The sequence below is a fragment of the Chionomys nivalis genome, chromosome 24 (assembly GCF_950005125.1).
Source record: "Chionomys nivalis chromosome 24, mChiNiv1.1, whole genome shotgun sequence".
NCBI classification, from domain to species: Eukaryota; Metazoa; Chordata; class Mammalia; order Rodentia; family Cricetidae; genus Chionomys; species Chionomys nivalis.
In genome coordinates, this window is record NC_080109.1 from 11,666,371 (window position 1) to 11,679,073 (window position 12,703).

The 12,703-nt window shown below is 42.2% G+C and overlaps 1 protein-coding gene across 2 annotated transcripts in view; it reads right to left on the reverse strand.

Annotated features, from left to right (window-relative positions):
- The window catches only part of Nmd3 (NMD3 ribosome export adaptor), a 30,910-nt gene extending 27,416 nt beyond the window's left edge, over positions 1-3,494 (reverse strand). Inside the window, exons 1-3 of one of the 2 annotated variants that reach the window (XM_057757289.1) lie at positions 3,441-3,494; positions 3,048-3,101; positions 1,143-1,277 (exon numbers count right to left, since the gene is read on the reverse strand). In XM_057757289.1, the coding sequence (XP_057613272.1) occupies positions 1,143-1,277; positions 3,048-3,091 (179 nt within the window). In that variant the 5' untranslated portion in view covers positions 3,092-3,101; positions 3,441-3,494. Of the gene's footprint in view, positions 1-1,142; positions 1,278-3,047; positions 3,102-3,368 lie in introns of both variants that reach the window. The other variant, XM_057757288.1, reaches the window with a different exon arrangement.
- Positions 3,495-12,703: the final 9,209 nt, after the last annotated feature.

Genomic DNA, 12,703 nt, shown 5'->3' on the forward strand with positions numbered 1-12,703 from the left:
ATACTGACAAACACATAAAAATCAACACAAAACTACACTAAAATTGTTTATTTTTTACTTCTAAAATGTTTAAGAAATGTTAATTTCTCACAGACAAAAAAATGGAAACAGTACAGCATAGCACTGTATATCAACAACAGTTCAACACCAAATTCTATTTCAATTTTTAAGCTGAAAAACAAATTTTCATAATAAGCCTTAGTTAGCCAAGTTTGGGGGCACACATTTCAAGGTTTAATAAAAACCTTGTTTATAATACTTTCAAATATTACCTATCATCTACTAAAATCCCTTCAATTCTCATGAGAAAGTTCAGACTCAGAGAGACTATATCTAAGCCATACAGAAAACTAGTTGGTAAGAAATCCAAGATAGCCGGGCGGTGGTGCCTTTAATCCCAGTACTCGGGAGGCAGAGGCAGGCGGATCTCTGTGAGTTCGAGACCAGCCTGATCTACAAGAGCTAGTTCCAGGACAGGCTCCAAAACCACAGAGAAACCCTGTCTCGAAAAACCAAAAAAAAAAAAAAAAAGAAAGAAATCCAAGTGTCCCAATTCTTTGTCTAATACTAAACATTTATAACAGATCAAAAGTCTCCTATCAGGCTTAAACACTGTAAACTGCCTGAAATAATACACTAAGTACATGGACTTATATATGTGCACAGAGATATTATTCTGGGGAGACACATTTTGAATTTTTGGGAAGATCCAGACAATCTCCATATAAACAAAGCCAACTGCTATCTGGGAAAATACAGGCATATAATTTTCATATTCACCAGCAAGTTTTGTGTCTCTCAATGGACCACCAGATGTAAATAGCTTATGCCAACAACTAAGAGAATGAAACTAAAGACGAATGAAATATCAACTCTCAGAAGTCATCTTCTACTGTCAAATTCAAAATACTATTTATGCAAATACTCTTATCATCTTTACCAGATGAGTAGGACTGTAGAAGGCACACTATAAAATTGCAAATTATTAAATCCTTAGTACCATCAACCTAAGTAAGAGTAAAATCCCAATTGCACATGCTTCCTTCTGCGTACTTTGGGTGTATTCTCAGCGCACCATAGGGCTCTCTCTCTGCATGGATACCAACTTAAGAAAGCTAAACAACTAATGCACTGTACTGTACCTTTGGCACTGTTTGCAGAAAGAAATGGAGACCTGCTTTGGAACACCTTGGCTGATGTCAACTTTACTTCGTAAACAGGCCACACAAACATTGGCAGGATTTGGACTAATTGGAATGCCACACTCACAGCACAAGCTTGAGAAAATAAAGCAAAAAAATTTCCAATTAGATCTTATAAATTCACCAGTTAAATAAAATTATATATATATATATATATATATACACATATATATGTGTATGTATGTATGTATAAAACCCTACCAAGCCAGAGACCCAAGATCGATTTCTAGCACCCAAGTGGTAGTTCACAACCATCTGTAACTCCAGCTCCAGGAGATTCAACCTCTCTTCTGATCTCTGTGGGCTCCTGCATGCACGTGGTACACACACATACACACACTCATGCACACACACATTAATGCAACTTAAAAAACAAACATATAAACAAACAAACAAAAAAGACAAGCTGAGCATGGTGGGAACCCCCTTTAATCTTAACAATCAAGAAGCAAGGAACACTGATCTGTGAGTCCCAGGCCAGTCAGAACTCTATAAAGAGGCGCTGTTTCACGTGGGGGTGGGGCATGGAGGACTGGCACTCTAAGGCAGAAATAAAGCGACCTTAAAGACAGAGTGAAGAAGAGCCCTGGACCAAGGAGAGCTACAATTCTGGGAATGCTGAAGGCATGGAACTGTGCGATAGAACTTCATGCAGTGATAGAAATTCTGCCCTTCATCATCCCTTCTTTAAAACCGGAAAAGAATAAAGAAGATTAACAATGCAAATAGCATAACATCGGTGGCAAACACTGAAGCACATTCCATGTGAATAATATAAGACAGCCCAGTGTGGTGGTGCGCACCTTAGTCACAGCACCTAGGAGGCAGAAACAGGCAGATCTCTGAGTTCCAGGACAGCCAGGACTTAACATGGTAACAGTCTCAACAGCAAACAAAGAAACAAGACAAACAGAGCACGGAAGAGCAGTTTTTCTTTAATCTTGTAAACACTGACTACACAAATGTTTTTATTCTGAGCACGATCTCCACATTAGGAACAGTTCAGTTGCTGGGACAGTAAAGGAAAATGTACATATAACATGAAAACAGAAAGGAGATTATTACAAGAAAGGAGGGGGGTGGGGGCGGTGAAGCACAGTGGTAAGGGAAATATGAGCTCTGAACAAGGTTAAATATATGTGTACTCATATACACATACTATACATCAAAATGTCATAATGAAACCATTACTTTTTATGTTAAAGATTAATTTAAAAAGACAAGTACACTAAACTACAGGCCAGGAAGAGCACCTACGTCTACTGAAGCTCTAGACAGGAGTAAAACTCTAGTGGACTGACGCAGAAAAATTTTGTGAACTGGGCTCGATGTAATTTCAGCACTTGGGAGGCTAAGGCGGGAGGGACAGGTCTCAAAGTCAGTCCTGGCTACAGCGCGAAATTTCCTGCCAACTGGGGCTACACAGTAGGGCTCTATCTGAAGCAATTAAAAATTAAAAAAAATAAATAAAGGTTGTTAACCACTGACATTGTTGCCCAGAAGAAAAATATAATTAACTTCCAGCTGTAAAATATATTTTAAAAAATATAATAAACTTCCATATGTGAGCACTTAGCGTGTGGCTCATATGTCGGAGGATCCGAGTTATAAATGAAAATATCCACATGGAAAGAATGACTACGCAGTGCACTGTCTCTCCAGCAGACGTCTAGTAAAAACCCTTCCCGAAGCATGCATTCTCTAGATAGAACTTACAATGAACTGAATAACTTAATTAGATTTCTTAAGGGATTAAAACTTAATTTTTTTTTTTTTTTCAAATTGAGAAAAGGGCTCCTGTCACTGAAAGTTTCCCCAGGAAGTTTTCCGGAGCTCGCAACTCACATGTGTCCCGGACTGCGGTCAGCCGGTTCTGTCATATACTCCATCGCTCCGGATCTACAAAGGAAGGGTAAGACCGGTGAGCTTTGCGCCCCGGGGCGTCTCCCGGGCGGGGCAGCTCCGGGGACCCCAAGGCGCCCGGCACCCACGACCCCAGGCCGCCCGCCGCGGCCCCGCGTGGGTCCGGCCGCCGCCCCTCCCCGCCCCGCCCCGCGCTCCAGCACCCACGCGGTCCGCTCGCGGCGGCCTGCACCGCCCGGCCCGCTCCCTCCTCTGCCCACGCCGCCGCGGCGCCAGGAGCCACACCGCGACCCCAGAACGTACCGGCTCCTGCCTGACAAGCGGAGGCACAAGCTCAGCCGTCACTCCGCCCGCCCCGGGATCCCCTTCAGTTACCTCAGCTTGCCACGCCACTGGGAAGATATCGCGAGAGGAGGACCGGAAGTCCCATGTGCTGAAGGACGCCGGTAAAGGGGCTAGTGGATGGGTCAAAAATACACGTGGAGCAAAGGGCGTGGCCTGTGGAGGGGGAGGGTGCGGGAGGCGGGGCGAGCTGGCAGGAAATGGTGCAGCTTGGGTGATGTAGTCACTGCGGCTTTCACCCCGTTACAAACCCTTAAAATGCTCGATCTAGGGCCTGGAGGGCTGGCTCACAGTTTAAAAGCAGCTGTTCTTCCAGAGGCCTGAGTTCAGTTTCCAGCACCCACGGCTCAGCCATCTACGGTTCCAGTTCTGTAGGATCTGAGGAGAGACTCAAAGTCATGTCCTTCTGAAGATGTTACTGAAGGAAATAAACTAAGAAAAGGGAAAACAGAAACAGTTTCCAGGAATTAATTATCAGTAGAGTTCGGCAAAAGCAGATCACCAGTCCATTTGTAGCCGTCCATAGGCTCTGAGACAAAGAAACAAAAATTAACAACATCTGTAATGCTTTGGGACAGCTTCAGAAGGAGATATATAAGGAACTGGCAAAATTTCATACTAATGAGGGAAATCTATAATGAATCTACACATATAAATTCAACAACTTGGATGCAATAGACCATTTCCTTAAATCCACCAACCAGCAATACTCTCTTAATGTAAAAGTACGTGAGTCACTCGTTCACTACGAAGGAACTGGAATGTGAAACTTGAAAAATCTTCCCATTCCCACCTCCAAACCACCAGGTCCAAATCATTTCACTGGAGAACAATACCACATGTTTTAAAGACAGCAGGCACAAATTCTGTGCACTCTCTGCCAGGAGAGAGCAGAGAAAGGCAAATGGCATTGTTGTTTACATAGGAAATCCCAAGAAAAGTTCCTAGAACTAGTAAGTGAATTGAACAAGATGTCAAGGTACAAGAGAAACATACAAACATTGCTGAGATGTATTTGTATGTGTATGTATGTGTGTCTGTGTAAGTGTGTATTCCATGTGTATGCAGGTGCCTGTAGAGATCAGAAGAGGGTGTCAGATCCCCTAGAGTTAAGGTGGCTTTTTTTTTTCTTTCTTTCTTTTTTTTTTTTTTTTTTGGTTTTTCGAGACAGGGTTTCTCTGTGGCTTTGGAGCCTGTCCTGGAACTAGCTCTTGTAGACCAGGCTGGTCTCGAACTCACAGAGATCCGCCTACCTCTGCCTCCCAAGTGCTGGGATTAAAGGCGTGCGCCACCACTGCCCGGCAAGGTGGCTTTAAGAATATATAAATTCTATAAATTCTGAGCTGAGAACCAAACTCTGATCCTCAGAAAGAGTAGCAAATGATCTTAACGGCTGAGCCATTTCTTCAGCTCCATAGTTATGTATGTTTTATATACTCATAATAAATATTGAAATTTACTGCAATATAAATTATAGTTATTTTTTAAAAGATATGCTTAATTTCTACTAAAGCAGGCAAGAGTGTCTATTTTCTCCATTCTCAGTATAGTATTGGAAGTTTTAGCTAGAATGGTAAAAACAAGAGACATAATATAAGGAATACAAAGAAGAAAGAAAGAAATCCAAACAGTCTTATTTGCAATGATAAGCTCCTATACATAACAGACCTAAGGACTCCAACAGAAGTCTTGTGAAAGCATTACCTTCCACAGTGAATTGTTCCTTTCCTACCTGGGGGCAGCTGCAAATATTAGTCAACAAAGGAGAAGAGATAGTTCTTCATCTGGGGCAAAATAAAGCACCTGAAACCTTGTTCTTGGCCATGTTAGCCAAGTAAGCGAAGCAAGGTGTTTTTCTTACTGGGCTTATATTCCCAACCATCCCTTAAGCAAATAGTGCACTGGGGATCCCATGATTCCATTTTATACTAAAGACTCTAGTTGAATTAAAGGACCCCACGACAGTTCCCAAAGAAGAGGGTTTAAACCTTTTAAATAGGAGTAGAAGGACTTCCTACTTGTATTGGGCATGAAGTTCATTGTTTAAAAGTTGTGTCTAGTGGACAGTTATTCATAATAGAACCAAAAATGAAGGGAAGAAGAACCTGTTTATTTTAATAGCTAAGGGGGTTGAAGGAAATATTATGAATGAGCCTTTCATTCCACTTCATTTTCCCCTGCCACACTCCGCTCGCTGTCTCAGAGTTAAGTGGAAGGGTACGTTGGGGAAATGAAGAGGAGCAGAGGTGCGAGTTCTTATTAATTCTCCAAAGGCGGGGTCATAGATTAGAGCTCTGTAGGTGCTGCATGCACCAAATGGAAAGGCAAAGAATTAAGACAGTTCTGTAACTACAGGGTCACCATCCTTATTAATGAGCTTGAGGGGTTAGCAGTACATAGGGGTGGGATGGATGTCCTCTCCAGCTGAAGCATTTACATAAGTGATTCTTTCATCAGTTAAAACACAGGAGTCAGATATTAGGGTCCCACAGAGCAACCGAGAAACAGTCAGCTGACCTTGCCTCTCCATCTTCCCAGACTGAAAAGACTCTTGAATCTAAGCCCCTCCGTATTCTTTCCTGTGTCTTTAATTTTTTTTACTCTGTTTGTGTGGCAAAATTTCCATTCTAAGATATCTTTTCTCTGCATAAGAATTCCTGTGGGAGAATGCATAGAAGGTCAAATAACCTGAATACAAGCAATCTCCGGATCCAAGCCATTCTCTTGGGCATCCTGTAGTTTCAATTCTACCAAAGCGCCAGGCGGTGGTGGCGCACGCCTTTAATCCCAGCACTCGGGAGGCAGAGGCAGGCGGATCTCTGGGAGTTCGAGGCCAGCCTGGTCTACAAGAGCTAGTTCCGGGACAGGCACCAAAGCTACAGAGAAACCCTGTCTCGAAAAACCAAAAAAAAAAAAAATTCTACCAAAGCCACTTCTCGCTCAGCCTCAACTGATAATCTTCTTGGACTATTTAAGTTCTTATCACCTTGTAAGGTTTGAAATAAATTGCTTAGCTCGTGAGTTGTTAATCCAATTGTGGGCTGTAGCCAGTTAATATCTCCCGGCAATTTTTGAAACTAATTAAGAGTTTGTAATTGATCTCTCTTGATTTTTTGCCATCTGCGACTGAATTTTTTTGTAAATCTATCTTATATCCTAGGTAATTAATAGAATCTCTTTGTATTTTTTTCAGGAGCACCTTGGTGTGATCTAATAATGCCAAGTGTTGGGTGTCAGATGCAGCATTAATGTTAATTATTCTTTTATCAATAGGAGCTCGGGAGTGAGATACTGGGGTAGAAGCCTGATGGATCCACAGAGTGATGGAGAAACGATCAGCTGACCCTGCCCCTCCACCTTCCCAGATCAAAAAGGCCTGGAATTTTTCTAAGTTCCTTCTTATTCCTCCCGGTGTCTCCTCATTCAAATCTGGGTCCATCCGAAGCTGTGTGGTTTATTCTGGCCAGCTGAACATGGACTCCACCTTCTTATTCAAGATTTCACTTGATTGCCAGTCTTGGAGTGACGGTGTAACAAATACCCTGCAACATCCATCTCCTCTTGTCACCAATGGATAATATTTGGGCCCAGAGAGGGAATATATAGAAAAATACTCCTAATAATGAGACTTTGTTCTGTTTTTATATAATAAGTATCTCAGAATATTATGGTATGTGTTCATCTTCCTTATTTCTTTATGATTGGAAAAACTACTTGGAATCAATCTGAAGGATATGTATCTTGTTCCAACTGTTCTTCACACCTGTTCGTTTGAACTCTCAGAGCACTGATGTACTTTGAGCCCAAATTGGTGTTTTGATGCCTGGACAGATGGATTAAGCATGGACAGAATCTCCTTCCATGTCTATGTTCTATCATATATATTGGACTAATTATTGCCAATGTGTTGGGAAATATTGCCATTACTGCCACTGCTGCAACTCCCGGAGTAGCCCTTCATCAAAGCATTCAACATGTACATAATATTTAAAAATGGAATTCTGATTCAGAAAAATCATGGAACACTCAAAGATATAGGCTGCATGTTGGAATCACAAATTTAGAATCAGGTGTGGTTATGTTAGGTGATCAAGTTGTTATAACACAGTTCTCATTAAGATGTAATTAGAATGTGACCCAGCTCAGCACATTTGAATCAGACCTTGTTCCCTTGGGATAAGGTTGGAAAACAATTATTAAATCAGGGTAATAGGACTCAAGAAACATTGAAATTACTCTCTGATAGCAATCATATGTTTGCAGAACAATTGCATGGACTATCTGGTGACAGATTATTGGAAGGTATTGCTGAAGGCTTGGGGAAGTTCAATTCATTTAATCAAGCTAAGATGGCAAGCTTCTCCTATGCTGTAATGTTTATATTGATTGTTTGTATGGTTTTGCTATTTTTAATGGTCTGGGGAAGAAAGCCTCCCAACATCAAGAAAAGACTCAACATTGAGCAGCTGTATTCCACATTACGTTACAAAATATGACTAAACAAAAAGGGGGAAATGAAGGAGATTTGTTGAACTGAAGTCGGGCCAGGATAATGCACTTGCCAGGCGTCCCTGGAAAACAAGAGGATGCTCGCAGAGTTTTGGCAGTATACCGCCTTTACACTCCAAAAAGTATTCCCTTGGCCTGGCCTCAAGTTCTTCACATTTATCTTCTGGAAAAAGGATTCAATTAGTAACATTTAAAAAGCTGCTCTTTGTCCAGTAAGAAAAAAGCCCACATAACAGATTGGTTTCTTATGCTCTCAGCATTTTGTAACCAGACCTGCAACCATACAATATGGGTAAGAACAAAGGCTCTGCACTGTGAGTTCCGAATAAGCTGATTCCTTTGTTGTCCCTCATTTTCAGTGTCCATGGTCCCAACCCTGACCTTTCACAAGAAGATCCAGCCGGGCGGTGGTGGCGCACGCCTTTAATCCCAGCACTCGGGAGGCAGAGGCAGGCGGATCTCTGTGAGTTCGAGACCAGCCTGGTCTACAAGAGCTAGTTCCAGGACAGGCTCCAAAACCACAGAGAAACCCTGTCTCGAAAAACCAAAAAAAAAAAAAAAAAGAAGAAGAAGAAGAAGATCCAGATAGCTAGAACACACAAGAAATAAAAACAATAAATAGTCTAATGAAATGTTCAAATAGTTCACAAAAGATGAAATACAAATGGCCAACGCAAAAAAAAAAAGTTCAATCTCACTAACAATCAGAGAAAGGTGAATCAAAACTACATTAAGATTCCATCTCACCCTAGTCAGAATGTCAGTCATTAAGAAAACAGAAAACGAATGCTGGCTAGGACCTGGACAAAAGGGGTCCTAAGTACACTGCTGGGGAGCATGCGACCCTTCCAGCTTCTACACTACGCAGTGTTCTGAACTAACGGGATCTGTCACGTGACTGACCACGCAGTGTTCTGGACTAACGGGATCTGTCACGTGACTGACCACGCAGTGTTCTGGACTAACGGGATCTGTCACGTGACTCACTACGCAGTGTTCTGGACTAACGAGATCTGTCACGTGACTCACTACGCAGTGTTCTAAACTAACGAGATCTGTCACGTGACTGAGCGGTGCCACTTGTTCACTTGGAGTCAACACACCACACCGCACAGCATACCGCTGTTTTCTGCAGGTCCAGTCACAATAGTTAAGCTATGGAATCGATCCAAGTGTTCAACAGCAGAGAAGTGCATAATGAAAAGGTCGTTTATGGGTACAATGGAGATGCTTTTCAGCCATAAAGAATGAAGCCGTTTGTAACAAAATGGATACACCTGAAGGCAATCGTATTAAACTCACTGAGCCGGTTATAGAAAGACAAATCTGAGATGCTTTTTCTCATCGAGACGTGGTGATCAGCAGAAAATGGCTAGAGGAAAATCATCGTGCCGGTCTACAGGGTAGCTTTAACAGTCTCATTAAAAAGGCTTAGATTCACTGAGTTTTGCCTAGACTGCTGCTCCATGTCCTTCCGACTCATCAGATGTGGTGTCCAGAGGAAGGGCAACCCAGAGACGTGGATAAGGCAAGAAGTAGTGAGGGTGAGCGCCTGCATGCTAAGGCGCACGGCCTGAGAACTGGGGTCTCCGCAGTGGCAGAGGCCCAGATCCGGGGCTCCCCACATTTACTTCATCTCTCTGTCAAGAGATAAAAGTCTTCATTTCCTTAAGCCACTGTGGCCAGCTTTTCTAATTTTTCCCCCCAAATGTATTTCTAACAGATTCTGACACTCATGGGAGCCTCTCAGACGAGCTGCTGTGCCTTGCCTATATGACTCCTGCCATAGGGATAAATCACTTTATAGCCATCCGATATTCTTTGTGTCTTTCAGAAACAAAATTTTAAATACTACTTTTTCCTTTAGGTCCTCTCAAGTCAGTATTTTGTGTTTCCCTTTCCTTCTTAAAAATGTCCTTGTTTGGGCTGGAGAGATGGCTCAGAGGTTAAGAGCACTGGCTGCTCTTCCAGAGGTCCTGAGTTCAATTCCCAGCAACCACATGGTGGCTCATAACCATCTGTAATGAGATCTGGCGCCCTCCTCTGGCGTGTGGGCATACATCAAGGCAGAATGTTGTATACATAATAAATAAATAAATCTTAAAAAAAAGTCCTTGTTTTTATTTTATTTATGTATATATGTGTTTTGTCTGTATGTAAGTTATGTGTACTATGTACATACCTATGGCTCTCAGCAGTCAGAGGGAGACATCAGATGCCCGGGAACTGGAGTTACAGATAGCTGTGAGCCATAATGTGGGTGCTGGGAACCAGACCCACACCATCCGCAAGAATAGCCAATGCTCTTAATCACTGAATCATCTCTTCAGATTATATAACAAAAATTCAAAACACTCAGGGAGAGTAAGAAACACAAATGCAGGAAAACGTTCAATTTCAACTTTTTTTTTGTTTTTTTGTTTTTGTTTTTGTTTTTCGAGACAGGGTTTCTCTGTGGTTTTGGAGCCTGTCCTGGAACTAGCTCTTGTAGACCAGGCTGGTCTCGAACTCACAGAGATCCGCCTGCCTCTGCCTCCCGAGTGCTGGGATTAAAGGCGTGCGCCACCACCGCCTGGCTCAACTTTTTTTTAATTGAAAAGAATAAATTTAAGTTATAATTGTACTTATGTCAGTCACTCTCTGTCCTGCTAGTTTTGACCCAAGCTGGAGTTATCTGAAAGGAGGAAATCTTAATTAGGAAAATATCTCCAGGGACAAGAGAGATGGCTCAGAGGTTAAGAGCATTGCCTGCTCTTCCAAAGGTCCTGAGTTCAATTCCCAGTAACCACATGGTGGCTCACAACCTCTGCAATGGGGTCTGGTGCCCACTTCTGGCATACATAATAAATAAATATTAAAAAAAAAAAAGAAAAACAAGCCGGGCAGTGGTGGCGCATGCCTTTAATCCCAGCACTTGGGAGGCAGAGGCAGGCGGATCTCTGTGAGTTCGAGACCAGCCTGGTCTACAGAGCTAATTCCAGGACAGGCTCCAAAAAAACACAGAGAAACCCTGTCTCGAAAAACAAAACAAAAAAAAAGAACAAAACCACAGAGAAACCCTATCTCGAAAAACAAAACGAAAAAAAAAAAAAAGAAAAAAGAAAAACAAAAAAAATATCTCCATAAGATCTGCTGGGGCTGGAGAGATGGCTCAGAGGTTAAGAACACTGACTGCTCTTCCAGAGGTCCTGAGTTCAATTCCCAGCAACCACATGGTAGCTCACAACCATCTGTAATGAGGTCTGGTGCCCTGCAGGCATACACACAGACAGAATATTGTATACATAATAAATAAATATTTAAAAAAATAAATATAACAAAAAAGAAAGAAAAAAGAGAAAAAAGGAAAGAAAAAAGAAAGGTGCTTGATGAGAATCAGAACTCAGAAATTCAAGGGCATTCTTAGCTACATCATGAGGTTGACGCCAACCTGGTCTAAAACTAAAGTCAGGGAAAAGACTTTAAACTAGCTGTGTTCTATGGAATAGTTTTTCCCACCCTAACCCTGCTTTCCCCCTGAACTATATAGCATTTTGTAAAAACATAATGACAAAAATAACATATTTCAAAAAGACATTGTTTGAACTCTTGGCCCATGGAGAATGGCACTATTAGGCACTATTAGGAAGTGTGGCCTTGTTGGAGTAAGTGTAGCCTCGTTGGAGGAAGTATGTCACTATGGGGGTGGGCTTTGAGGTCTCATATACTCAAGCTGTGCCCATTGTGGGACACAAGTCTCTTCTGCTGCTTGCAGATCAAGATGTAGAACTCTCAGTTCCTTCTCCAGCACCACATGCCTGAATGCTGCCATGGCATGCCAGACGATAATGGTCTAAACCTCGGGAACCATAAGCGAGCCCCAGTTGCTGTGCTCCTGATGTCCCTTCACAGCATTAGAAACCCGGCTGAGATACTACACTTGTGTAATACATGGGTGATGAGGCTTCCTATGGACAACAGCCAGTGCTGCAACCCGCTCATTTCCCCTACCGCTCAGCTATGGAGTGATTCCAAGGTTCTATGCAGCCCCTGCTTCTTTGAATCATTTTTCCCCTAGTTCAGGGAAAACAAATCTGCCGAGAGGAGACTATCTGAGCGGAGGAAGGATGTTAGCCAGAAGAGGGAGGGCTGAGTCACCAGTTCCTACTCGCCTGCCTTTTCTTCCTGTCCTTTTCTTGTTGGATTTTAAATAACTCCTACTACTCTGGCAATTCTTACCCTTTCAAGTTTAGAGTCCCTAAGCAAGCATAGTAATTGGCTCATTCACAGCCAAAATTAAGAAGTCTAATAGCCGGCTGTTCTCGGTAAATATTTATTAGTCTGCTTTTTAGATCCTGGTAATGTGTCTAATAAATATTTATGACTGTAAAATAGAGAACCCTAAATGACCATGACTACACTCATCAAATATTTCTTTAAAATTCAAAATTAGCTCCTCAATAGAGTCTGCCAGTGCCTTGAGAAAGTCAATTAAAACCTTAATCCCTCGTGTGGAGTGATTTTCCTCCCCTGCTTTATGATGAGGCCTCCGTGTTTGCCGGCCCTTGAGCTACATTGCCTACTGAGACCCTCTCCTGTAACCCCTAATCCATGCAGCAGTGAGCAATCAAACAGCTCAGGGAAAATTGACTTCATTCAACCAATTCTTGGATAAACTCATTAATTTTCTCTGAAAGCTTCTAAGAGGATAAGAGGCAGCCTAGAATTTGAGGTGTATTTGTCAGTGGCTTGGCATGTAGTCATAGCTTTGATTTCACATACAAAGAAATGCTTTTAGCTGCAAGAAT